Source organism: Gopherus evgoodei, chromosome 2 (genome assembly GCF_007399415.2).
Source record: "Gopherus evgoodei ecotype Sinaloan lineage chromosome 2, rGopEvg1_v1.p, whole genome shotgun sequence".
Classification (NCBI taxonomy): domain Eukaryota; kingdom Metazoa; phylum Chordata; order Testudines; family Testudinidae; genus Gopherus; species Gopherus evgoodei.
This window is the reverse complement of record NC_044323.1, coordinates 228,096,756-228,122,623: the sequence shown is the minus strand read 5'-3', so window position 1 is coordinate 228,122,623 and position 25,868 is coordinate 228,096,756. Positions and strand designations below refer to the sequence as shown.

At 45.4% G+C, this 25,868-nt stretch overlaps 1 protein-coding gene across 1 annotated transcript in view; it reads left to right on the top strand.

Annotated features, from left to right (window-relative positions):
- Positions 1–24,186, top strand: part of LOC115645050 (kinesin-like protein KIF20A) — a 47,846-nt gene extending 23,660 nt beyond the window's left edge. The window contains exons 15-19 of the mRNA XM_030549454.1: positions 1,156–1,321; positions 17,643–17,760; positions 17,836–17,903; positions 19,401–19,553; positions 23,157–24,186. Coding sequence (XP_030405314.1) covers positions 1,156–1,321; positions 17,643–17,760; positions 17,836–17,903; positions 19,401–19,553; positions 23,157–23,432 — 781 coding nt within the window. The 3' untranslated portion in view covers positions 23,433–24,186. The remainder of the gene's footprint in view (positions 1–1,155; positions 1,322–17,642; positions 17,761–17,835; positions 17,904–19,400; positions 19,554–23,156) is intronic.
- The last annotated feature ends 1,682 nt before the right edge of the window (positions 24,187–25,868 follow it).

Here is a 25,868-nt window from a genome sequence, read left to right as displayed (position 1 = left end):
TGGGATAGCCCATCTAAGGCTTGGTTTAAACTTAAATTTATCAATGTAGTTTTCTTTGGAGTGTGAGGATGGTAGGCTAATCTACACAGTTAAACCAGCAAAAACCTTCCTGATGTAGATGCAGTTTATACTGGCATAGAAGTGCTTATACCAGTATAGCTTATGCTGGTTCCTCAAACTGCATTTATATGCCAAAATAAGACCTAAACTGCAGATGAGCTGAAGTTTAAAAGTGGATCAAATTCATGGGAGTTCAGTCTCAAATGGGTTTGAGCCTAGATATTGAGGAGAGGAGGGATGGCCCAGTATTTAGAGTGCTAGCTCAGGATTGGGAGCCACAGGTTTGATTGCCTTCTCCTCCACTAGCTTTCTGTGTGACCTTAGGCTTACTGTGCTTCAGTTCTGCAACTGCACAATGGGGGATAATAGCACTTCCCAACCTCTGTGGTGGTGTGAGTATAAATCCACTAAAGATTGCAGTATTTGAGAGCCTCACCATAATGGGGACCATATAAATACCTCTGAGTCTTTCAGTGTTGCCAGTTGGTATACTGTGACTGCATCAGCTGAATGATAGATCAAAGCAGTGGCATATAACATGTTTTTAGCTTTCCTGGACTGGCAAATATCTGTTGCCAAACTAAAGTAGAAAACTAGACCAATCAAACTTGACTGATGTCCAGCATTAAATATGCACATAACACTTGCTGTTGCATATACAGTTGTCCCACAAACTTGCATTATAGCACCATTGTAAGTAGCTCAGAAAAAGTCCTTGCTAGCATAAATATCTTGACGGTAAAGGAGCCAGAAACAACAATTTTTGGCTTCTCTGGATTTCTGTTACTTAACTTACAATGTTCTAGTGCTATAGATTAATTAGAATTATTATTTTTCTGAATACTGAAAAGTAGAATTTGACAAGATTGGACTAAAGGACTAAGTGAAATGACTGCAAGCTTAAAAAGTAGAACTTAGAGTACTGTACATTTCTTCTGCTAGTCTCCCACTTAACCTCTTGATTTTTATTTACTTTGAATCTTTGTCCAAATCTTTCTAGGTTTCACATGTAGTTTTGAAATATTAACACTTTAACTCTTGTAAAATTGTGTAAATGTAGCACTCAAGCTAACTTGATTGATTTATCATTCTCAGTAAACGCTTGGAAGATATGAGAGAAAGTTATGAGGAAAAATTGGAGAATAAATTTGAAATGTATAAGGAAGCTATAAAGAAACATGCATATATGTGTGCAGTGGAACAAATTGAAGACCACTATGTTCCAAGAGAAGAGTTCGTAGTTGAACAAGAGAAAGTTGAGGTAGACTTCATTGGATTTTTTTTTTTAATTGCAGTGTAGTGTCCTCTTAATTGTCAGCTTATGTAAAATTGCCTTTCCTTTAAAGGTATCCTCCACGAATTCTCCCTCCAAAATTGTAAACTAAGCCACCAAAATAACTTTTGAGGTAGTTCAACTCATTTATGCTGTGAATACATGGTCATATTGTGCTAGTAGGGTGTCACAGGCTCCTTCTGACACTGTTTCTATGCTAATAGCTTCTCTGGGAACTCTGGCTGTGGGTATGTCTAAACTGCAATTAAAAACCTGCAGCTTGCCCATGTTGGCAGACTTGGACTGCAGGGCTATAAAATTGCAGTGTAGACATTCTGGCTGGAGCTTGGGCTTTGGGACCCTCCAGCCTGAGCCTGAATGTCTGCACTACAGTTTTCTAGCCCCGCAGCCCCAGGCCCAACAAGCCTGAGTTAGTTGACACAGGCCAGCTGTGGGTGTACTATTGCCATGTAGACACATTCTGCGTGGCTAACACCAATGAGCTATGTGTGCGGAAACACTACCTGCACACTCCACCCAGACATCAATTTTGTGTGTGTGCGTTAACTGGAGGGAATGTGGACTTGATCAAAACTGTGTCAGGAGGAAAGACCTAGAGTGACTGGAGGAGGAAGGTAGCAACTCAAAGGATTGCCGTTATGAGAATGATGACATAGAAGCCAGGAGGTAAGATGGATCCCACAACTTGCAAGGGGGTGTCTAGAGGGTGGGAGCAAGACTTCACAGAAACTCCCCCTCAAAGATTGGAGGAAAAGCAGAGTGGAGACATGGTGAGAGAGGGATAGCCCTCGTAACAGCTCTTAATTCCAAAGGTTCAGAGGGAAGCAGTTGGTGGTCAGGAGACTGTAGCTTTGTGGTGAGAAATCAACATATTTAATAAAACCCAAAAGGCTCTTGAGTCTATACTCAGAGTCTAGACTCTTGAATCTTTTAGTAGCTGTATCCTACACTAAATTACATAATCTTCAGGTAGATGCAGATGTGTATTCCACTTAAGTGTGTACACATCCGGCATGCCAGAGCTTTTGCCTAGCAATACCTGTAGAAGGGTAGTGCTCGTGCTCTGGCTCCTTTCCTGGCTTTCTGAGAGGCACTTCCCTTACCCCAACGCAGTTCCTTCTCACCACCTGTGGTTGAAGTCTCACAATCTCGCACCTATTTTATTGTAATAAGTATTAGTTGATAATTTTAGTGTTCCCCAGTGATGCCCTCACTGGGGTTTAAACACTGTCCTTAGTGTGGAGGAGTGATCCTCAGTAGCAATCCCCACACATCAGTGGTTCCCAACCTTTTCGTCTGGCGAAGGATGGTGACGGTGGTCGAGCATCCACCGAAATGCCACCGACTTTCGGCAGGATTTCAGCGGCGACGCCTCTCAGATGTTGCTTGTTGGTGGCAAGTGGCGTCATCGAGAGGCATTGCTGCTGAATTTTGGTGGCATTTTGGCAGATGCTCGACTGCCGGCCAGGACGCGAGCACCTTTAGACCACTGCCACACTTGTTGCTTGCTTTGTTTTGGTGAGGCACACCTTTAGAGCGCTATTCAGTTTGTATATAGTTTCAGAAGTGAGCTCAGGTGGTGAGTGACCTTTGCCTCAAGGAGCACCTGCTTGAATAGGCCATGTGGCATGATCTGGTACCAAGGCCTCCCCTTGGGCTCAGAGCACTGCTGCGACTCATTCTGGGACAGGCGCCTTGCCAAAGAGACAGAGGAGCTGTTCTGTCATTGGTGCTGAGGAAGAGGTCTTGGGACCACTCCAAGTCATGGGGTGACTCCTTTGCTGCCCCTTGAAAAAGTGCAAACCAGCACAGGGTCCGTTCTGGCAGGCAGGATGGCATGGATACATCTGACTTTTCCCTGGTACCAGGTGGGAAGTGCAGGAACCCAATATAATTGATTCTGGCTCCTGTGTTAAGGCATCTGTTGAATCTGGTACTAACAAGGGAGATGGATGAAACTGGTACCGACATGTTAGTGTACCAGGCCGTCACATGCCACCTCTGCCTTTTGGTCCTGATCTCACTGTAGGTCCAAGACCTTCCCCACGGTTGCACCACCTCCACTGAACCTCTATATCTGTGGCCACTGCATCTAGATGCTCTCCTTCCTGTGGTGAAAATGGAGCTGGTACTGGAATTGGTGCGGGGGGCCTCAGCACTAGCACTCTCTTCAGCCCTGCCATGTTCAGCGCTGCAAGTGCTCTCATGGCAGCTCTCACCACCTTTGTCATTTGGTGCATTTTGAATGCTCCGATACCGCTGTTTCCATCAGAACCAATACTCCCTGTGGCACCAGCATGCTCTGTACTGCCTTCATCAGGGGCCCAGATTCCCACCTTGTTCTGGGCGATAGATGACTTAGACAAACGTTTGGCTCCCTTGGATGTCACTCTGCCCACATTGCTGAGATCCCAGTGCTCTGATTCAGAGTCAGTTGTTATCTTCCCGCTCTGCATCAACCAATGAACTCCGGGGGATGCCAGTGGATCAGTGTGGCTCCCAGGTTTGGCAGGTGCCTCATGGCCAGGACAGAGGTCTCTGGCCACCAATACTCTCTTCCAGTGGTCCCCAACCTTTTCATCTGGCGGGTGCCAGGCGAAGGACCGTGGCAGCGGTTGAGCATCCGATGAAATGCTGCCAAGTTTCTGCAGCATTTCAGTGGCGGCACCTCTCGATGATGTTGCTTGTTGGTGGCAAACGGCGTCATTGAGAGGCGTTGCTGTCAAAATGCTGCAGAAACTCGGCGGCATTTTGGCAGAGGCTCAACCGCTGGCCAGGATGCAGGCACGGCGCCCGCGGGCACCGCATTGGGGACCCCTGCCCTATCCCTGTCAATGCTGTGCTTGTTGCTGTGACCGGACAATGCTGTGCTTCCTCATTTGTCCTCTCCTTCTATTCCAGAGAAGTTTAAGGTGTACCAAGACCTTTACGCTATGTAACCACACCCCTGGGCATCCAGGCGGCATTCCTCCAGAGAACACACACAAACTGGTGAACATTTTATAGCCCAGCATCCCAAGGAGAGTGGTCCTCCTGATCAGTGACATGCTCCTTGAGCACACGAGAACCCTGTGGAGTATACTGGCCTCAGTACTGCTGGTGGCAAAATGTGTGGAAAAGTGCTACTTTGTTCCCATGCAGGGATTTGAGGGGTTCTTTTTCCATCTGGCCCCAAATTTCCTTGTAACACCAGTAAATGACAGGGCCTGGCCAGGAAAGTTCAAGTCTACTCTCAAGGACAGACTCATAGATTTTCCTGCCCAAAAAATCCAGCCACTCTACCTCATCGCCCTGGCAGATGAGGATTGCAAATCAATGAGCTTTGTTGGCCCAATATGACTTCCTCAATTAGTCAGTCATGGCTAAAGTTGAGGACCGATTGCCAGAGGCCTCGCTTGAGAAGTTCCGGGTGTTTGTTGTGGAAGGCTGCCTGCTGGCCAAAACATTCCTGTAGCCCGCCCTTGATGTTACAAGCACTTTGGGCAGGGTTATGACCTTGGCAGTAACTGAGGAAGGCTTTCTGGCTGCAGAACTTTGGAATCACTTTGGATATCCACTAAGCCATCAAGGACTTACCCTTTGACTGCAAAGACTTGTTTTCAGACAAGACTGATGACACTTTGCTCTCCTTCAGGAATTTCAGGGCTACCTTGAGTTCCTTGGAAGTGAACAGACCATCCATGCAAAAATACCATTATGGGACTCAGCAGCAGCAACAATGTCACCTGCCGCATTCCTTTGCACAATCTTTTCTCCTGAAACAGGACTATACTAGAATGGGGATAGATCCCACAGGAGGAAGCAGTTGGGCTTGAGGTTCAGGCAGTTCACATGCCCTCCTTCAGCACAGACCAAGCACCCATTTTGACTCCTTTGACCAGAGCACTGGTCCACTTTAATAATGCTTCGGACTATACCTCTGACAGCTGTGTCCTAGATACTGTTGAATGGGGCTATGCAATCCTGTTCCTCTCCATGACCCCTTTTGACCCTCCTTTCTTGTCTCTGTTCAGGAACCCCTCTCACGAGACACTGCTCATCAAGCAGGTCAGCTCTTTGAAGTTGGGAGCGATGGAGGTTTCACAGGAACACTGGAGCTGCGTGTTTTTACTCCTGGCACTTCCTTATACCAAAATTCAAAGGCAGGATGAGACCCATTCTTGACCTCTGTGGCCACAACAAATTCATTAAGTACTTGAGATTCTGCATGGTTACTCTATCGGCTATCCTCCCGCACTGTCTCAAAATGACTTGTTTGCTGCTCTGGACTTTGAGGACACTGTACATTTTGCTGAGCCTCAGGAAGTTTCTGCATTGTGGTAGGAGACGGCCACTTTCATATATGGTCCTCCCATTCGGCCTCTCTTCTGCGCCCTGAGTTTTCACCAAATGCATGGCAGTGATCTTGGCATATATTAAGTGGAAGGGAATCCACATCTTCTGATAGCTTGATTGGTTGCTGAAAGCTGGCTCCAGAGAGAAGATTCTTACCCACATTAACATCGCATTTAGTTTGCAGTGTTTTAAAATGAATCCCAGATGGTCGAGCAAAGTCAACCTTGACTTCTACTCAAAAAATAGTTAATTGAGGCCTCTGAGATTACACAAGGTCAAAGGTATTCCTGCCAACCAACTGCTTCCAGGCATTTCTGCAGGCCTGCCTCAGTTTGCTATCTCAGCCATTTACGATAGTCAGCCTGTGTCCAAGCCTATTGGGCCACATGTCCCCTTGAATATAGCGTGCCAAGTTGCATTATCACCCTCTTCATATGTGGCTCAAGATGGTTTACTGTCCTTCCCTGCATTCTCTGGACACATTGGTTTCTCTTCCTCCACTAGTCCTGGATTCCTTGGACTCCATGGGAGTCCCCACACAATGTGTGTGCAGAAGTCTGCTTCACTCAGCCCTCTTCGACAAAGTCAGTGGTTACTGACGCTTCTCTTCTGGGTTGGGGGATGCATCTAGATTCACTGAGGGTGCAGCCTCACTCCATATCTGCATTTTGAACTTTGGGCCATCCACAATGCATGTCATGCCTTCTGGGACCACATCAGACACTTGATGGTTCACACACTCATAAGAACGGCTATACAGGGTCAGACCAAAGGTCCATCTAGCCCAGTATCTGTCTACCAACAGTGGCCAATGCCAGGTGCCCCAGAGGGAGTGAACCTAACAAGTAATGATCAAGTGATCTCTCTCCTGCCATCCATCTCCACCCTCTGACAAACAGAGGCTAGGGACACCATTCCTTACCCATCCTGGCTAATAGCCATTAATAGACTTAACCTCCATGATTTTATCCAGTTTTCTTTTAAACGCTGTTATAGTCCTAGCCTTCACAACCTCCTCAGGTAAGGAGTTCCACAAGTTGACTGTGCGCTGTGTGAAGAAGAACTTCCTTTTATTTGTTTTAAACCTGCTGCCCATTAATTTCATATGGTGACCCCTAGTTCTTGTATTATGGGAATAAGTAAATAACTTTTCCTTATCCACTTTCTCCACATCACTCATGATTTTATATACCTCTATCGTATCCCCCCTTAGTCTCCTCTTTTCCAAGCTGAAAAGTCCTAGCCTCTTTAATCTGTCCTCGTATGGGACCGTCTCCAAACCCCTAATCACTTTAGTTGCCCTTCTCTGAACCTTTTTTAGTGCCAGTATATCTTTTTTTGAGATGAGGCAACCACATCTGCACGCAGTATTCAAGATGTGGGCGTACCATCGATTTATATAAGGGCAATAATATATTCTCTATCCTCTTTTTAATGATTCCTAACATCCTGTCTGCTTTTTTGACCGCCTCTGCACACTGCATGGACGTCTTCAGAGAACTATCCATGATGACTCCAAGATCTTTTTCCTGATTTGTTGTAGCTAAATTAGCCCCCATCATATTGTATGTATAGTTGGGTTATTTTTTCCAATGTGCATTACTTTACATTTATCCACATTAAATTTCATTTGCCATATTGTTGCCCAATCACTTAGTTTTGTGAGATCTTTTTGAAATTCTTCAGTCTGCTTTGGTCTTAACTATCTTCAGCAGTTTAGTATCATCTGAAAACTTTGCCAATTCACTTTTTACCCCTTTCTCCAGATCATTTATGAATAAATTGAATAGGATTGGTCCTAGGACTGACCCTTGGAGGATACCACTTGTTACCCCTCTCCATTCTGAGAATTTACCATATATTCCTACCCTTTGTTCCCTGTCTTTTTTAGCCAGTTCTCAGTCCATGAAAAGACCTTCCCTCTTATCCCATGACAACTTAATTTACCTAAGAGCCTTTGGTGAGGGAACTTGTCAAAGGCTTTCTGGAAATCTAAGTACACTATGTCCACTGGATCCCCCTTGTCCCCATGTTTGTTGACCCCTTCAAAGAACTCTAATAGATTAGTAAGACATGATTTCCCTTTACAGAAACCATGTTGACTTTTGCCCAACAATTTATGTTCTTCTATGTGTCTGACAATTTTATTCTTTACTATTGTTTCAACTAATTAATTTGCCTGGTACAGACATTAGACTTACCAGTCTGTAACTGCTGGGATCACCTCTAGAGCCCTTTTTAAATATTGGCGTTACATTAACTATCTTCCAGTCGTTGGGTACAGAAGCCGATCTAAAGGACAGGTTACAAACCCTAGTTAATCGTTCCGCAACTTCAAATTTGAGTTCTTTCAGAACTCTTGGGTGAATGCCATCTGGTCCCAGTAACTTTAAGTGTTAAGTTTATCAATTCCAAAACCTCTTCTACTGACACTTCAATCTGTGACAGTTTCTCAGATTTGTCGCTTACAAAAACCGCCTCAGGTTCTGGAATCTCCCTAACATCTTCAGCCATGAAGAATGAAGCAAATAATTCGTTTAGTTTCTCCGCAATAACTTTGTTGTCTTTAAGTGCTCCTTTTCTATCTCTATCCTCGAGGGGCCCCACTGGTTGTTTAGCAGGCTTCCTGTTTCTGATGTACTTAAATATCTTCTTATTACCTTTTTTGAGTTTTTGGCTAGCCATTCTTCAAACTCCTCTTGGGCTTTTCTTATTACATTTTTACACTTTATTTGGCAGTGTTTAGGACTTAACTTCCACTTTTTGGAGGAAGTCTTTTTCTCTCACTGCTTTTACATAGTTGTTAAGCCACCATGGCTCTTTTTTAGTTTTTTACTGTTTCTTAATTTGGGGTATACATTTAAGTTGGGCCTCTATTATGGTGTCTTTAAAAAGAGTCCATGCAGCTTGCAGGGATTTCATTTCAGTCACTGTACCTTTGAATTTCTGTTTAACCCCTTCATTTTTGCATAGTTTCCCTTTTTGAAATTAAATGCCACAGTGTTGGGCTGTTGATGTTTTTCCCACCACAGGGATGTTTAAATGTTGTTGTTGCATATCGATGCCAATTAGGTATGCGCGTGCCACGTGCATGCTTGTCAGAAAATTTTTATCCTAGCAACACTCGGTGGGTTGGCTGGGTGCCCACTGGAGTGATGGCGCTGGATATATACCCCCTGCCGACCCAACGGCCCTTCAGTTCCTTTTTACCGCCTGTGTCGGTCGTTGGAACAGTGGAGCGCAGCTTAGCTGATCTCCACCTCCCTAGCTACTCGTAGTTCTTTTATTAATTCTCGTGTATATAGTTATAAATTCTATAGTTATAGATAGATAGATAGATAGATAGTTTTATTCATTCTTTATTATAGTTTGTGTATATAGTGAGAGGGGTTTGGGGATTAGCCCCTTCCCCGCACCCGGTACTGGGGCCCATGCCCGGTTCACTGGGCTTCAAACCGTGCTCAACCTGCCACAGGCTGATGCCAACGGGAGATCCCCACGACTCTTGCCTTAAGTACCTTGGGGAATCCCACATCTCTGATAAGTGCCGCATCAGTAAGGCCTTTAAGCCCAGGACGAAGAAGGAGCGGGACTTTCATCTGAAACAGCTCCTGATGGAGGCAGCTCTTAATCCTCCACCCTCAGGCAGAAGAGTCTCTTTTGGCACCGGATAGAGCCGGTACCGCTAAGGCCCCTCGGCACCAACCGTCGCTGGCATCGTCGTCTGCTCGGCACCGTTCCCTCTTTCCGCGGGTTAAGAAGCATAAGACTCCTACGGCTTCTGTGCCACCCGTACTGCAGTTGGAGCACCTGCCTAAGCCGGACCGCCGAGCACCGACACCTGCCGCGACACTGACAGCTTCGGCACCGTCGATTCTGGTCCTGCAAGGGCCGTCGAGTCCGGTGCCTGAAAGCTCCCTGGCGCACGCCGTGGTTGAGCTCACAATTCCCTCCATGCCAGAGACCTTTTCTACGGCAAGAGAGCTGATCGTGCTGACGGAGTCCACGCTGCCTCAACCCCCAGCACGGCCAGTGAGGGTCATTCAATCAATAGGCAAGCCTGCCCTGCTGAGGCCACCCTCTGTCAGCACCATCGAGAGGCACCGATCACGACCACGGTCTCACCGGTCCTCTAGGTCCCGTCGCCGATCCCGGTAGTGATGTTGCTCGCAGTCCCGGCACCGCTCTCCATCTCGGTACCAGTCGCACTTGCGGCACTGCTCAGTGTCCCGTTCGCTGGCCTGATACTCTCGGCACCGATCCAGCTCTCGGTACTGTTCCCGATACCGCGCCTCTAGCAGCCGCTCCAGAGGTCGAGCCTCCAGATCCCAGTCGATCTCCCAGCACCGCCCCGGTCACAGGTCCCGGTCTCGTTCCCGGTACCAGTATGGCACCCGGTACCACTCTCCAGTGCCACACAGGGAGAGGCCATTTAGAGATGGAGACCCTTCCCAAGGTTTTTCAGCTCCTCCTTGGCCACCTCGTCACACATCTGTCTCATCTCACGCGGACAGTGCTTCCTATGCACAGGACCGTGACTCAGATGTGCCCGGCCGTGTCTTCCAGGAGACCCAGGCCCAGGAACAGGGACCCCATCAGTGGTCATTCTGGACACCTTGGGCATACCATCAAGCCCAAGGTGCATCTCCAGTGCCATCTCGCTCTGCACCATCAGAACACCAGGTGCCAGAGGCAACGGTCAGCCGCCCCCCATCCCGCGGGTACAGAGGAGGCTCTTGTTCAGCCGGCAGTGTCTAAGTTCCACCTGAGACTGATGTTACTCAAGAACAGAAGCCCATGCAGGACCCTCTTGTCCCTGTCCTTTCCTCTTCCTCCTCTCCAGGTGAAGCGGTGGTGGGAACATCCTCCTCAGGCCCTCCTCCAATTGACCTGCGGGCACATCAGGACCTCTTGAGGCAGGTACCCCTGAATATGAATCTTCAGGTGGAGGAGGTCTCGGAGATAGAATATCCACCACCAGGTCCTCTATCAGCTGACACCCCCACAAGAGTGGCGTTGCCGTTTATCTGTATGATACAAACAAACACCGATACCATCTGGCAATCTCCAGCATCTATTATGCCCACGGCCAGGGGTGTTGAGCGAACGTACATGGTACCCTCTAAGGGGTATAAGTACCTGTACATTCACCCTGCTCCCTTGTCGTGCCGTCAGTCAATGAAAGGAAACGCCATGGACAGCAAGCTCCTGCTCCAAAATCAAAGGAGGCTAGGCGCATGGACTTATTGGGCCGCAAGATATACTCTACTGGGGGCCTCCAACTCAGGGTGGCAAACCAGCAAGTCCTGCTCAGCCGGTACAGTTATAACACCTGGATGGCAGTTGAGAAATTCAAGGAGTTCATTCCCCAAGACTCCAGCCCAGAGTTTGCTGCCCTTTTTGGAGGAAGGGAAGAAGGTGGCGAGAACTCCTCTCCAGGCGTCCCTGGACGCAGCTGACTCCGCAGCCAGGACCCTGGCTTCAGGTGTCGCCATGAGGTGAATATCATGGCTTCAGGTGTCAGGCCTTCCACCTGAGTTACAAATCACCATACAGGACCTGCCCTTTGACGGTCAAGGCCTATTCTCTGAGAAGACTGACTCCAGGCTGCAGAGCTTTAAGGACAACAGGGTCATCATGCGCTCCCTTGGGGTGCACACCCCGGTGACTCAGCGCAGGTCCTTCCATCAACAGCCTCACCGCCCTTATGCCCCGTCTAGACCAAGACAGGACTTCGGCAGAAGGCGCGGCCGAAGCAATCGTAGACGGCAGTCTGGACCCCAAGGGGGCCAGAATCAGAATCCCTCCAAACAGCCTATGGGGCCAAAGCCAAACTTTTGAAGGTGCGCTTGAGGACGGCGTGCCAGTTCCTTTCCAGGCTCCTTTCCCTCCTTTTTCCAGCCCCCTCTCCTTTCTTCCTCCCTGCATGGTCCCAGCTTACTTCAGATCATTGGGTCCTACGCATGGTGGAACTTGGGTACCACCTCCAGTTTTTCATGCCCCTCCCCTTCCACCCCCCACCCTCGTCCCTCTTCAGGGACCCCTCTCATGAGCAATTCCTCGTATGAGAGGTGCAGATGGAAGTACCAGAAGTACCATAGAGGAAGTACCAGAAGACGAAAGGGGGAAGGGGTTTTACTCCCGCTATTTCCTAATCCCCAAGGCGAAGGGAGGTCTCAGACCTATCCTAGACCTGCGAGAACTCAACAAATTCATGATAAAGTTGAAGTTCCGCATGGTATCCCTGGGGACCATCATCCCATCCTTGGATCCCGGAGACTGGTATGCTGCCCTCGACATGAAGGACTCATGTTTCCACATCGCCATTTATCCTCCACACAGGCGGTACCTCCAGTTTGTAGCCAACCGTCAGCATTTCCAGTTTACTGTCCTACCATTTGGCCTTTCTACAGCACAGAGTATTCACAAAGTGCATGGCTGTAGTCGCTGCCTCCCGCCACCGGATACATGTCTTTCTGTATCTGGACGATTGGATCATCCAAGGGACTTCCGAGACACAAGTCACTCATAATGTAGGCATCGTCAAGGACCTATTCGTACGTCTAGGCCTGATGATCAATACAGAGAAATCCACTCTGGTTCCCACACAGAGGATAGACTTCATTGGGGCCACCCTGGACTCCAGTCTCGCCAGAGCCTGCTTACCATCGACTCGGTTTCAGGCGATTGGTAACAATTATCCAAAGCCTACAGAACTTCCCAACGACTTTGGCTCGCACTTGTCTCGGTCTCTTGGGTCACGTGGCTGCCTGCATGTTCATGACCAAACACGCCAGGCTACACCGCCGTCCCCTCCAATATTGGCTCAACTCGGTGTACCACCTAGGCAGAGACGCCATAGACATGATAGTCACCATTCCCCTGAGCATCCTAGGCTCCCTCGACTGGTGGGTTATGCCTTCCCTGGTGTGTGCAGGGATGCTGTTCCATCCGCCCCAGCCTTCTATGTCCCTGACGACGGACGCGTCATCTCTCGGCTGGGGTGCTCACCTCGGACATTTTCGCACTCAAGGCCTTTGGTCATCTCAGGAGCTGGCCTTGCACATCAATGTCCAAGAGCTGAGAGCAGTCTGCCTTGCGTACCAGGTGTTTAACAGCACTTACAAGGCTGTTTTGTCTGTAAACACTGAGACACAACGGCCATGTATTACATAAACAAGCAGGGAGGGGCACAGTCCTCCCCCCTTTGTCAGGAGGCCATCCAGCTCTGGGTCTTTTTGTATAGCCCACTCGATAGACCTGGTAGCGTCCATTTGTCCCAGGGGTTTGGAATATTCTGACAGATTGACTCAGCAGATCCTTCCTGTCTCACGAGTGGTCGATTCGTCCGGACGTTATTTATTCTGTTTTCCAGAAGTGGGGATTTCCCTGCATGGACCTCTTTGCTTCCTGTGAGAACAGGAAATGCCAGATGTTCTGCTCCTTCCAAGGCCTCTCCCAGGGCTCGATCTCGAACGCTTTCCTGATGCCGTGGACGAGCCAACTGCTTTACACCTTCCCACCATTCCTGCTGGTTCACAGGGTCCTGCTAAAGCTCCGCAGGGACGGAGCTCGCTTGATCATGATTGCTCCAGCGTGGCCCAGGCAGCACTGGTACACCATGTTGCTCGACCTCTCGATAGACAGCCCAATTACCCTGCCTCTTCACCCAGACCTCATAACTCAGGACCACAGCAGACTTCACCACCAGACCTGCAGCCCCTTCACCTCACGGCATGGCTGCTGCGTGGTTAAGCCAGTCAGAGTTACGTTGCTCTGCCTCAGTACAGCAAGTACTCCTGGGTAGCAGGAAACTTTCCACTCGGTCAACATATCTGGCCAAGTGGAAGCATTTCTCCTGCTGGTGCGAAACGCAGAATGTCACTCCCACCGAGGTCTCAATCCCCACCATCTTGGGCTACCTCTGGTATCTCAAACAGCAGGGTCTAGCGGTATCATCATTGAGGGTATGCTTGGCGGCCATATCTACCTTCCACCCAGGGGAGAGTGGCTGTTCTGTGTTCTTGCACCCTATGGTATCTAGGTTCCTCAAGGGCTTGGAGAGACTATACACCCAAGTACGACGCCCCGCCTCAACCTGGGACCTCAACCTGGTTATAACCAGACTCATGTCTGCCCTGTTCGAGCCATTAGCAACCTGCTTGCTAGTATACCTGTCCTGGAAGACAGCTTTTCTCATAGCCATTATAGCAGCCAGACGAGTCTTCGAGCTTTGGGCTCTCACAGTGGACCCACCATATAATGTTTCACAAGGACAAGGTGCAGTTGCGACCACACTTGGTGTTCCTCCCTAAAGTGGTATCCGCCTTTCATGTGAACCAAGATGTCTTCCTTCCGGTCTTCTTCCCGAAGCCACACTCATCACGACGAGAGCAGCAATTGCTCTCCGTAGACATCTGTAGGGCATTTGCATTTTATATTGAGCGGACAAAACCCTTTCGTAAATCGCCCCAACTCTTTGTCGCTGTGGCAGACCAAATGAAGGGCCTACCTGTCTCCTCACAAAGGATCTCATCTTGGGTGACGGCATGCATCCATACTTGTTATGACTTGGCTCATGTTCCCTCGAGCCACCTCACAGCACATTCTACCAGGGCTCAGGCGTCATCTGCCGCCTTCCTGGCTCATGTACCCATCCAGGAGATATGTCGCACAGCTACCTGGTCCTCGGTCCACACTTTTGCCTCTCATTATGCTCGGGTTCAACAGTCCAGAGATGACGCAGCCTTTGGCTCAGCAGTTTTGCATTCTGCAACATCTCACTCCGACCCCACCGCCTAGGTAAGGCTTGGGAATCGATATGAGCAAGCACTCGAAGAACAGATGGTTACTCACCTTTGTAACTGTTTTTTGAGATGTGTTGCTCATATCCATTTCAAACCAGCCCTCTCTCCCCTCTGAGTAGCCAGCAAGAAGGAACTGAAGGGCCGTTGGGTCAGCAGGGGTATATATCTAGCGCCATAGCGGTGTCACTCCAGGGTGCGCCCAGCCGACCCACCGAGTGTTGCTAGGGTAAAAATATTCCGACGAGCATGCGCGTGGCACGTGCACACCTAATTGGAATGGATATGAGCAATACATCTCAAAGAACAACACTTACAAAGGTGAGTAACTGTCTTTTATGGTCACTATTTCCAAGCGGTCCTGGTCGTCGTCGTCGTCGTCTCCTCCTCCTCCTCCTCCTCCTCTTGGACCAGCTCCTGCACTCCACTCAGGACTAAATCTAGAGTTGCCTCTCCCCTTGTGGGTTGCCGTACCAGCTGCTCCAAGAAGCAGTCCTTTAAAGTATCAAGAAATTTTGTCTCTGCATTTCATCCTGAGGTGACATGTTCCCAGTCAATATGGGGATAATTGAAATCCCCCACTATTATTGAGTCCTTAATTTTGATAGTCTTGCTTGTTCACATAGCACATTGCAGTAGTTTTGTCATGAGTGATAGTGATGATGAAATGCTAAGGGAAATTAGAGAGGCTAAGTGCTTTCCAGGTTACTCTGAAAGCAATCAACCTGTGGCAATTTTGCATCAAAGAAGTCATTGCTACAGCAGCAGTCCATTTGCTGGAGGTGCAGAATTGTCTCATGGACCATCTCAGTAGAGGGTTGGTGGCGGGGGTTTTCTTTCTTCCCTGAGCCACGAGTGGTTGCTGAGGGAGACTGTTCTCTGGGTCATTCTCATGATTGACCAGTTTGTGATGAGGGAAAACAAAGGTGTCACCAGTTGTTCTGTTCCCGGGACAGGCCTTAGTCCAGGCTCTGCCTCCAGTGTCTTTCACTGGCATTCAGCTCTTCCGTATACCTTCTTTCTCACCGACCCAGATTCTGATAATTTTGCAGGCATCCTCAAGCTCTGAATGTGGATCGGGTCAAGTTCATCCTCATTGCTCCAGCGTGGCAGGTACAATGTCAGGTCTCAGACCTCCTTGCTCTGTTGGCTCAGCCTCCCATACTGTTTCTTTCCATCCTGACCTGCTCACTCAGGACCATGGCTGCACCCTCAATCCTTCAATCAGTTTCCTGCACCCTATGGCCTGGAGGATGAGGAGGCGGAGCAGTGCTCAGCAGCTGTCCAGCAAGTCCTACTCAGTTGGAAGTCCTCCACCAGGGCAGCCTACTTAGCCAAATGGAAAAGATTCTCAGTATGGTTCTTGACCTTCAGGCTTCCATCCAGAATACCTTAGAGTACCTGCTACATCTTCAGAAATCAGGCCTTGTGCTCAATTTGCTGAGAGTGCATTTGGCAGTGATATCGGGATTCCATTCTCTGATTTTCAAGGGAAATCAGAAATTTTATCATTGTGGCTTTGGAAAAAACTGAAGAGGCTTCTCTGCTTACATCCTCTGGTCTGAGAACTGGTTCCCTTTCTGGACCTAAACATTGTTCTAGCAGCTCTGTATAGCCCTCTGTTTGAGCCTCTTGCGCCCTGTCCGCTGCCCCTCCTGTCAGCCATTATTTTGGTAAGAAGAGTCTGAGTTGCAGGACCTCGTGGCTGAGCCAGCTTACACTATTTTCCAAGGACAAGGTAATGTTGCGACCTCATCGAAAGTTTTTATCCAAGGTGCTTTCTGTTTCATCTAAGTCAGGCAGTCTACTTACCTGTGGGTTTTTCCCCCTAATCCATGCTCTTCCCCAGAAGAACAGCACCTCTGTACTCTGGATGTCAGGCGATGTCTACATAAAAGGCTAGATAGGACTAAAGAGTTGTGGTGTTTTGTACTTCATCACACCAGTGCATGTCATGTGAATCACAAAGGGGCAAGCGGTCTCTTCATAGACTGTCTCTAGATTAGTAACATCCTATATCAAGGCTGCATGTGAGAGAGCTTTAGCTACACCTCAGCAGATAATAAGCTCACTCCACAAAGAGCATTTCTCAGTGGTGTTTCCATAGGGGACATTTGCAGGGCAGTCACCTGGTTGTCCATACATATGTTTACAGGCCCTTATGCTATGACCACATCTTCCAAAGTGGATACAGGCCTCAGAAGGGCGGTCCTGCGATCCCAATTGTAGTAGACTCTGAGCCCGGCCTCTAGATAGGGGTACTGCTTGCGAGCCACCTAAGTGGAATACACATCTGCACCTGCTCAGATAAGAAACTGTTACTTACTGTAATTGTGGTTCTTTGAGTTGTGATGCAAACATGTATTCCACAACCCATGCTCTGGCCCCTCTGCATCAGTCTCCTGTCAGTGGCTTTTGGTGAAAAGGAAATGAGGAGGGTTAGGGTGAGAGGAGGGGTTACAGCCAAGAAGCAGGAGCATGAGTCCTCCACAGCAGTGGTTCAGGAGTCTGCCAAAATAGACCTGAGAGCAGGGCCAGTGCTAGACTCACTGGGACCCAGAGCAGAAAGCTGAAGCCAGAGCCCAAGCAACTTAACTTCATGGGGTCCTCTGTGGCATGGGGCCCTGGGCAGTTGCCCTGCTTGCTACCCCATAATGACGCCCATGGCTCTTAATCTACAGGATTTGCAGAAAAGCAGTTGTGGCACAGGTGGGCTGTGGAGTTTCTATAGTAGGGGTGGGGATGCTCAGAGAAAAAGGCTGAGAACCCCTACTCTACAGGTATTGCTAGACAAAAGTCTCCAGCTCTGGTGTGCTGAGCATGCACATTCCTAAATGGAATACACATCTGCCTTGGCAAGAGAGTGGCACAAATTTCTAGAGAAGACTCAATAAGATTAACTTTAAAAGTAAACTATCAATTGGCAACTGTTTCCAGTGTTCAATATGGTCAACATTTACAGTAGTAAACTTGGTTAAAGACCAACCTTTTAGTCAAAGGTGTATATTCTCTTTACACAAATATCAGTGCATCTGACGAAGTGGGTATTCACCCACGAAAGCTCATGCTCCAAAACGTCTGTTAGTCTATAAGGTGCCACAGGACTCTTTGTTGCTTTTACAAATATCAGTGTGCATTTCTTTGTTCAGGACAGAGATAGGAAAATATTAGAGTTGCAACAAAAATTTGGAGAGCGGTCAGATGGATTGTTGGCTTCGGAAATCCCAAATTCAGATGTGTTGACTGCAGAAGACAAAGTGAAATCAGGTAAGCATCTGATATTCTTCCAGTATGTTCTTGTTGTCGAGTATAAACTAGCTTAACTCTCTTTGTCATATACAGATCTTAAATATAAGGAGATGCAGAGAACTTCAGAAGTATTGCAGAGACAGTGCGATGAGAAAGATGAGGTAAATTTCTCTATCTTGTCCTAGACGTGGATGAGTCGGGGATTGTTTTGGTGATTGAGGGCTCTAGCCTGGAAGGGCCAGATCTTGAAGTGCTCAGCAATAGAACTCTCTCAACTGGGGAAAAGCTTTCAAGTGTTCCTACCCAATATGCTGAGTTTTCTTTGGTGCCTAAAATGGGAATTGGGCTCTCGTACAATCTGGCTTGAATGTCATCTTGTAGTGACTATTACATATGCTCTCTAATAGTCTGGATGCACTGGAAACTAGAATCAGCTAAAAATCTGGCCTAGGATCAGCATGCATCACAGATAATTATTGCCCCATATTTTAGAGATGGGGAACAGAGGCATAGATTAAGTAACTTGCCCAAGAAAGCTGGGTAACAGCCCAGATACTGAATTTCCGATCAGTGCCTTTAAAAACAGTCCTTCCTTTTCTTTCTTTCTGGTATCAGAGTGGTAATACTATTAGTCTGTAGCCACAAAAACGATGAAGAGTCTAGTGGCACCTTAAAGACTAACAGATTTATTTACCTATGAAAGCTTGTGCTCAAAAATCTGTTAGTCTTTAAGGTGCCACCGGACTCCTCCATTCCCCCCCTTTTTTTTTAAAAGCACTAAAGTCCCAGTGAAGTAAAACCAACTACTTGGTTAGTTGCCAAAGCTATTTTCTGGATGGAGTGCAGATCTGGAAGTCAGACATAAATTGCTCATTGCGGAAATATCCAGAGTGTGCATTAGGCTTACTGGTATATGTTTAAGCATGACCCCAAAGCAGAATTCCTTCAACTGTTCATAATATGTACCTGTTGCTTACTAATTCACACCCTGGAGTAGCTTATTGCTGTGTGTGTGAGCACACTAGGGAAAGGAGAAATATCTCTTTAGCCAGCTTTAATAAACATACTCATATGGTAGAGAGAGTTTCATCAATTTCTGCTGAAAACCAGACACTTTTTTAGTTTTGTGAGAAACTTTCTATATTTTACTAGCTCTAATTTTGAATATATAATTTATTTAAAGTCCCTGAGCTAGTCACTCATCTTCTTATCCCCAGTCTCCAGAATCTCAGCAGCAAGTTCTGGCCCTGAAGCCAATTTCAACTTTTTGGCCTGAAAACAAAACTTACTTTCTAGTGCAAAAGCTTCATTTTGAGTTGTTCAGCATTTCAAATTTAAAATGGCTAAAAGAGCAGCAAGCTATTGCTGGAATAGCAGCCTGAGACTTCAGGCAGTGGGGACAGTCTAAAGGAATTACTCATTCTCCTGGAAATCCCACTCTTCTAGCCTGCTTCACTTCTCTCATACATTCCTATTCAGTGGCTCAGCTCTTACTCTGCATAGTTCCCCCTCCCGCGTTTGCCCATTTAACATAGTGAGCACAAGGATTTTTTTTAATGTAAGTATTTATAACTTCAAAGCCTTTTGGAGAACTAGTGTTAGAGTGGGCCTTTTTTTTTTTTGTAGTATTTAAGTATATATACCTTTAAAACTTTCAGGGATTTCTTAAACTTGAATATTGTTTTGTGCAGCTTATAAAATCTCTGAAGCTTAAAATGCACAAATTAAATGAAACCTTACAAGAAGTGAATGAAGTCTGCAGAAAAACAACTGAGGAAAACAACAGACTGACACACATGGTAATGCTCAAGGTTTGTCAAACAAGTATTGAAACTATCTTTACATTAATTGTTAGTGCAGCTGATGGTTTTACAAGGCTATTTCTGAATAGGTGATAGCAATTTTATTTTTGGTTCTTGTTCCTTTTAGTGCTAGCATAAAGCTTGTCCTTGAGTTGGTTGCTTGCTGAATCTTTTTTATGGTCTTTAGGGTATGAATTGACCACACAAGACACTTCTTGTACTATGGTTTCAAATGTCAAACCCCCTGTGCTTATATTCTCTAAACTGGTAATATGTAAAAAGGTTTTTTTTTTCTCTTTTGTATAGAGGGAGTAGATATGGAAAACTGGAGGAGACTGTACTGTAAATCTGACTGCATTTGGAATGATTTTATAAAACATTGGTTAGAAACTAGCAACTTTCAAATTGCATCTTTTATTTCTGTATTCAGAGAGCTCGTCTTGAATGCTCAAATATAATCCATTGTGGCTTGCTAGACCTCAGCAGAACACCTATACACTGATGTTGATTACTGTGAAACACAAAAAATATTAGCTTTAAGCAACAGTGCCTTTCCTATGGAAGAGACTAAATTAAATCTAACTAGGGCTTCTAGACTAGATCTTCAGTTAAGGCCCTATTTTAGCTGCAGTGACTCTCCCACTGACCATGAGGCTTAAACAGAGTAGAATATGTTCTTTGGATAGCAACTAAATTAATTCTGTTAACTTTGAATTTGGCTGCTGGGTTTGGAAGGGACAGATAAAAACAGTGCAAGATATTTCTGGGACTACTGAGCTTTTTGCTTTTATCTCATGTGAGCATTAAATTGCACAATTTACATACACTGGCCTTGAGCTTATAGCCCATTTATTTTCCTGGGGTAGCTCAGCCCCTTCAGTTTTTCTTCTAGGGTTTGGATACATCAGTTCACATTTAAAAGGCTTTTGTTGCAGCCATAAGAACCAGAAACAATTTTTTCTTAAGATTTCATATTATTCAGAATGTGAATAGCTATGATGGCTCAATCATCTGCCTCAAATGGGCAGGATGTATGACCATTTCAGGGCTTTAAGTACTGAGCACAAAGCTTGTCAGACACTGGGAGACTTTCTTATCTGAAAGTTAATTTGGTGTACACAAAACAAGCAGAGTGTCATCTATCTACAGGATGATGATGCAGAGCACTTAAATGAAATATTGCAAGCTGCCCTACCCATGCTTCATCATTGACCAATTCTGATGCCGTTGTGGTTCTCTATGATCAAATATCTGCTGTGTAGGAATTGGACTGGGCCCAGTAATCCATTTCTTGGCCATTAAATAGCCAGTTTAGATAGCAACAACCTGGGTTGAACTTGAGGACTGATTTTATGCCACATGGAAAACACTTAGAAAACTACCTTCCCTTTCTTACTACTTGAACACTTATATAAAAACAGGAACTCCTCCTTGATGAGCTATGTCTTATTCCAGCCTAAAGTCAAACAGAATTATGCTGTAATTGCTGTGGAGAGAATTCTGACTCTAGGTTTGAAACTGAAACAGGAGCAGATGAATACCTAAGGAGTAAAGATCCTGTGACCCTTACTTCCCCAATATTTTGAGTGTCTTGTCTTAATGGGTCAAATATAGACATAAATTGGAAACTGAAGTTAATTAGCATACCAAATGTGGTATTCAGGCATCTTGATCTGTTTTAGTTTCTGAAGTGGTATTGCATGTGTGTGTGACAATGTAATTTTAATGTCTCAATACTGCCAAAACTAAGTAAAATGTTGGCTAATGGCCTTTGCCCATTTTTCTTCAAATATAATTGCCTGTACAGTAGAGTAGGTAAAATGTTTCAGCCAAAACTTCCTTAGCAGAAAATGCAGATTTGGCAACACAAACACTTTGTGAATTCATGTTGTTTTTGCCAAATTCGTGGAAGGGGAAACAAAACTTTAAAAAAATAAGTCATTTTGACACTTTTTTGAATGGGTGTTGGGGCGGGGGGGGGGGGTGGTCAGAATATTTTCCTCCAGAGCTGTGTTAAAGCTTCCTTTATCCTTTTTTTTAAAAAAAATTGAACACTAAATGCAAACAGTGTTGTTTTGGGTAGGACAAAATATTTTGTCTGATAGGCAAATTGGTTGAAACTATAGTGAAGAACCAAATTATCAGACAGAGGAACACAATTTGTAAAGGGAAATCATGCCTCACAAAGCTATTAAAATTTTGAGGGGGTCACCAAACATGTGGCTATAGTGTACTAAAACTTTCAGAATGCCTTTAGCAAGGTCCCTCACCAAAGGCTCTTAAGTGTACAGTAAGCGGTGCTCGGTTAGGAGAGAAGGTCCCCTCATGGATCAGTAATTCGTTAAAAGACCAGAAATAAATGGTCAGTTCTCAGAATAGAGAGGGGTAAATAGCATTGTCCCCCAGGGATCTGTACTGGGACTAATGCTGTTCAACATATTCATAAATGATCTGGAAAAAAGGGTTAAATAGTGAGGTGACAAAATTTGCAAACTCTTAATTTGAAGACTCTTACCTTGAGTAATTTTGTAAATTCAAAGACTGAAGAGTTGCAAGGGGATCTCACTAGACTGGGTGAGTGGGCAACAAAATGGCAGATGAAATTCAGTGTTGATATGTGCATTACTTTCCATACAAAAGAGTGTTTTATAAAATGTAGAGTTGTGATATTAACAAATAACTTGGATCCCCACTCAGGAAAGATCTTGAAGTCATTGTGACTAGTTCTCTGAAAATATCCGCTCAATATTCAGTGGCAATCAAAAAAGCTAACAATTTTGGGAACCATTAGTAAAGGGTTGGATAGATAATACAAAAAATGTCAATGTCACTGTATAAATCCATGGTACACCTAAAACTTTCGTAGTGTGTGTAGTTTGGCACCTCCATCTCAAAAAAGGTCTATTAGAATTGGAAAAAGTACTGAGAAGAGCAACAAAAATTAAGGATACGGAACAGCTTCCGTAGGAGGAGAGATTAAAAAGACTGGGACTTTTCAGCTTGGAAAAGATGACTAAGCAGGGATATGATAGTCGTCTATACAATCATGAATGGTGTAGAAAAGGTAAATAAGTTTCTTTCACATAACCACCAGTGATCACCCAGTGAAATGAATAGGCAGTAGGTTGAAAACAAACATAAGGAAGTACTTCTTCACATACCACACAGTCAACCTGTGGCACTCGTTGCCAGGGGATGTTGTATAGGCCAAAACTATAAAGGGGTTCAAAAAGAACTAGATAAACTCATGAGGATAGGTCCCTCAATGGCCATTATCCAAGATGGTCAGGGATGTAATCTATGCTCTGGGCATTCTGAACCTCTGACTGCCAGAAGCTAGAAGTGGACAAGAAGAGGTGAATCATTCTGTTGCCTGTTCTGTTCATTCTTTCCGAAGCACCTGGCCAGTCAGGATGCTGGGTTAGATGGACCATTGGTCTGACCTATTATGGCTCATCTTAAGATTGCCAGCAAACCAAAAAAATCAATGTTTGCACAATTCTACTATGTAGCACACTGATCTCATTCTAAGTTTTACTTGGAGAAAATGAACAAAATAATAGTATCATCCGCTAGTGTTCACTTATCTAATGTAGTTTAACAATTCCATAGGAACAAGAAATGAGAAGTCTTCAGAACTGGGCTAAACGTGTCCTTGAGCTTGAAGCAACAGTGTCTCTTCTGCAAGAAGAACTAGATGAGAGAAAAAAGCACTTGTATTCAGAAGACCTTAAGGAGCAAAAACCCAAGAGAGGCTTGTTTGCTAATCTAAAATCTACAGTAGCAGGCACTTCTAAAACACCTGTTGGCAAAACCTTGGGGAAATTTGAAGACTCTCCAACCATGTCAAGAAAACAAGCTACTTTTGCACGTAAAGTAAAAGAGTAACTCTAATCCCTGATGCATTAATATGTCTGTATTGACAAGGCCCTTCAGCTGTAATTTAAACTGATGTTAGCAACAGTTGAAATTTGGGTGAAGAAAAAAGGCTAGTATAGACACAGCCTTACCATCAATGTAACTGGGAAGATAAGCTATTAATAGGAATGACGACAACTTTCCTTCTGTCAAATGTCTTTTTTAGTAACTAAAGAAGACATGCAAATGTAAACATAAATTGGAATTCTTGTGTATCTGTCGGTGTGAGATGTGATCATCTGCTGTGGAAACACAGCAGGTACAGATTTCCACATTGCAGGAGAATAGGTGCCTTGTGTCAAGGTTAGTAGTACATTCCTGCCTTTTACTTCCCTTGTTTCTTTTTACACTTGGTTCCAACACTCAAAATGGCATTTGCGCTAGACCAAACAGCTTGTTCACTTTCACTGTTTCATTAGCTAGTAGATATTGTTTGTAGAGCTGGCTTCCTCACAGTTAATCTTCTGCTTAATTTGAATTGAACTAGTAATCTTACACTTGATGTCAGTTTACTGTGGAATTAAAATGAGAGATTTAGTACTAAGATCTAATATAATCTAGTCAGATGATGGAGTGGCAAGGAGCCACCGTTCATTTTAAATGCTTCTGTAAATCCACAATTGTCTTGGTTTGGAAAGGAATGTCCATCTGAAAATCCCTCACTGAATTGTGTATGCAGTAGACTTCTTAAAATTTATTTATAATAAAGCTTGGGTTTTTTCAAGTCAATTAAATATTAGATAATTTGAGATTTGTTGTTAAACAGTTAAGTCATGTGATACAACTTGATAATTTGAGCTGCAAGTCCCTGTGTGTCTTACCTTTTTGTTTCTATTGAAATATGATGCCCTTGAAATCAAAGTTCAGGATCAAGAGGGCCAGTACTTCATCTTCTTAAAAGAGAACTTCTATTTGTCTAGAAATGTAGTGGGGTTAGGACTGCCTGGTGATTATAACCAGAAATAGTTGAGTTATTTTAGCCAGATGGTAGGATAACCACTTCAGAAATAAGCGAGAGTCCTGTGGCACCTTATAGACTAACAGACACATTGGAGCATAAGCTTTCATGGGTGAATACCCACTTCGTCAGACGCATTTACTTCAGAAATGTGTGTCAGTCACAAGGTTGTAGGAATTTAGCAATTGCCTTTGCATGGTTTAATGGTGGCTGATTTTGTTGTGCTATATTGTCAGCATTACACAGCTATGTATAGGAACCCATGAGTCATGTAAGAGTTTTTGGCAAGTTCTCAGCTTTCAAGAAGTGCCACGCAGAAAACTATAAATGATCAAAATGATATTTTGGTGTCAGTGGTGTTGGTGATGTAAATAGTGTTGATTTAGGATTTAGCCATACCCCCTAACTATGAATGTATTATCTGAGTTGCTAAATTATGCAGCAGGTGAGTTTTATGTAGGAATTAAGCAATACATAACAAGTCATGAAACAGGGTTTCAAGCAAGGGAAGCTGAACAGTTGGAAAGTTAGGTGAGTGGTGTGCATTCCTGTGGTCAGAGAAACTGGGCTTGCAAAACATAGCAGCCTCTTTGGAGTACAAAGATTAGAGGTGTTGAGGTTTTTACACCTCAGAAAACAAACCAAAAATCCACCTCCTGACTGAGGCCATATTTACAGGGACTACAGTGGCATAATCCTATATTATAGAGGCAGCCTACAGTGACAGGTTTTTTTTATTTTTCATTGCTGTAAGAACTGTAAGTTTCATCTACTTGAAGTGCCGCCTGATAGAGCTGATGGAAGAAAAGATCCAAGGATTGGAGATGCAGGTGGAAACTCTGAGTTAGAAAGGGGTTCGAGCAGATGATGGAGCAAAAACATGAGGAGGCTGAAGGGAAAAGCTCAGACTTGCAGATGGAAGCAGGACCAAAGAATTCTGAGGGGAGACTGCTGGGTGAGGAAAGTGGACAGTGGAAGCATGTGACTAAGAGAACCAGGCAAAGGAAAAGATGGATCAGTGAAGGAGAAATAGAGCTCAGGAACAGGTTTGCAGAGTTGGAAAATGAAGGGGCACAGCAGGTGGTCACTGAAGGTGAGAGGGCAAGAAAGAAGAGAAGAGAGGGCAAGAAAGAAGAGAAGAGCAGCTAGCCCTATACGAAGAAGAGAAGAGTCAATGGAGACAACGCCAAATATGAGCCCCAGGAGGATACGGGATGGGTTGCGGAGGATTGGAAGGGACAATAGAAATCGAGAGGACATGCAGCCAGAGGGAACAAGGGATAGACCAGAGAATTGCACCATCACCAGGAAAAGGCAGGTCTATGTGATTGGGGACTCCTTACTGAGAAGAATAGACAGGCCTGTAACTAGAGCTGATCCGGAGAACAGAAGGGTGTGCTGTCTGCTGAGTGCTAAGATACGGGATGTGGACCTGAGGCTGAAAAGGA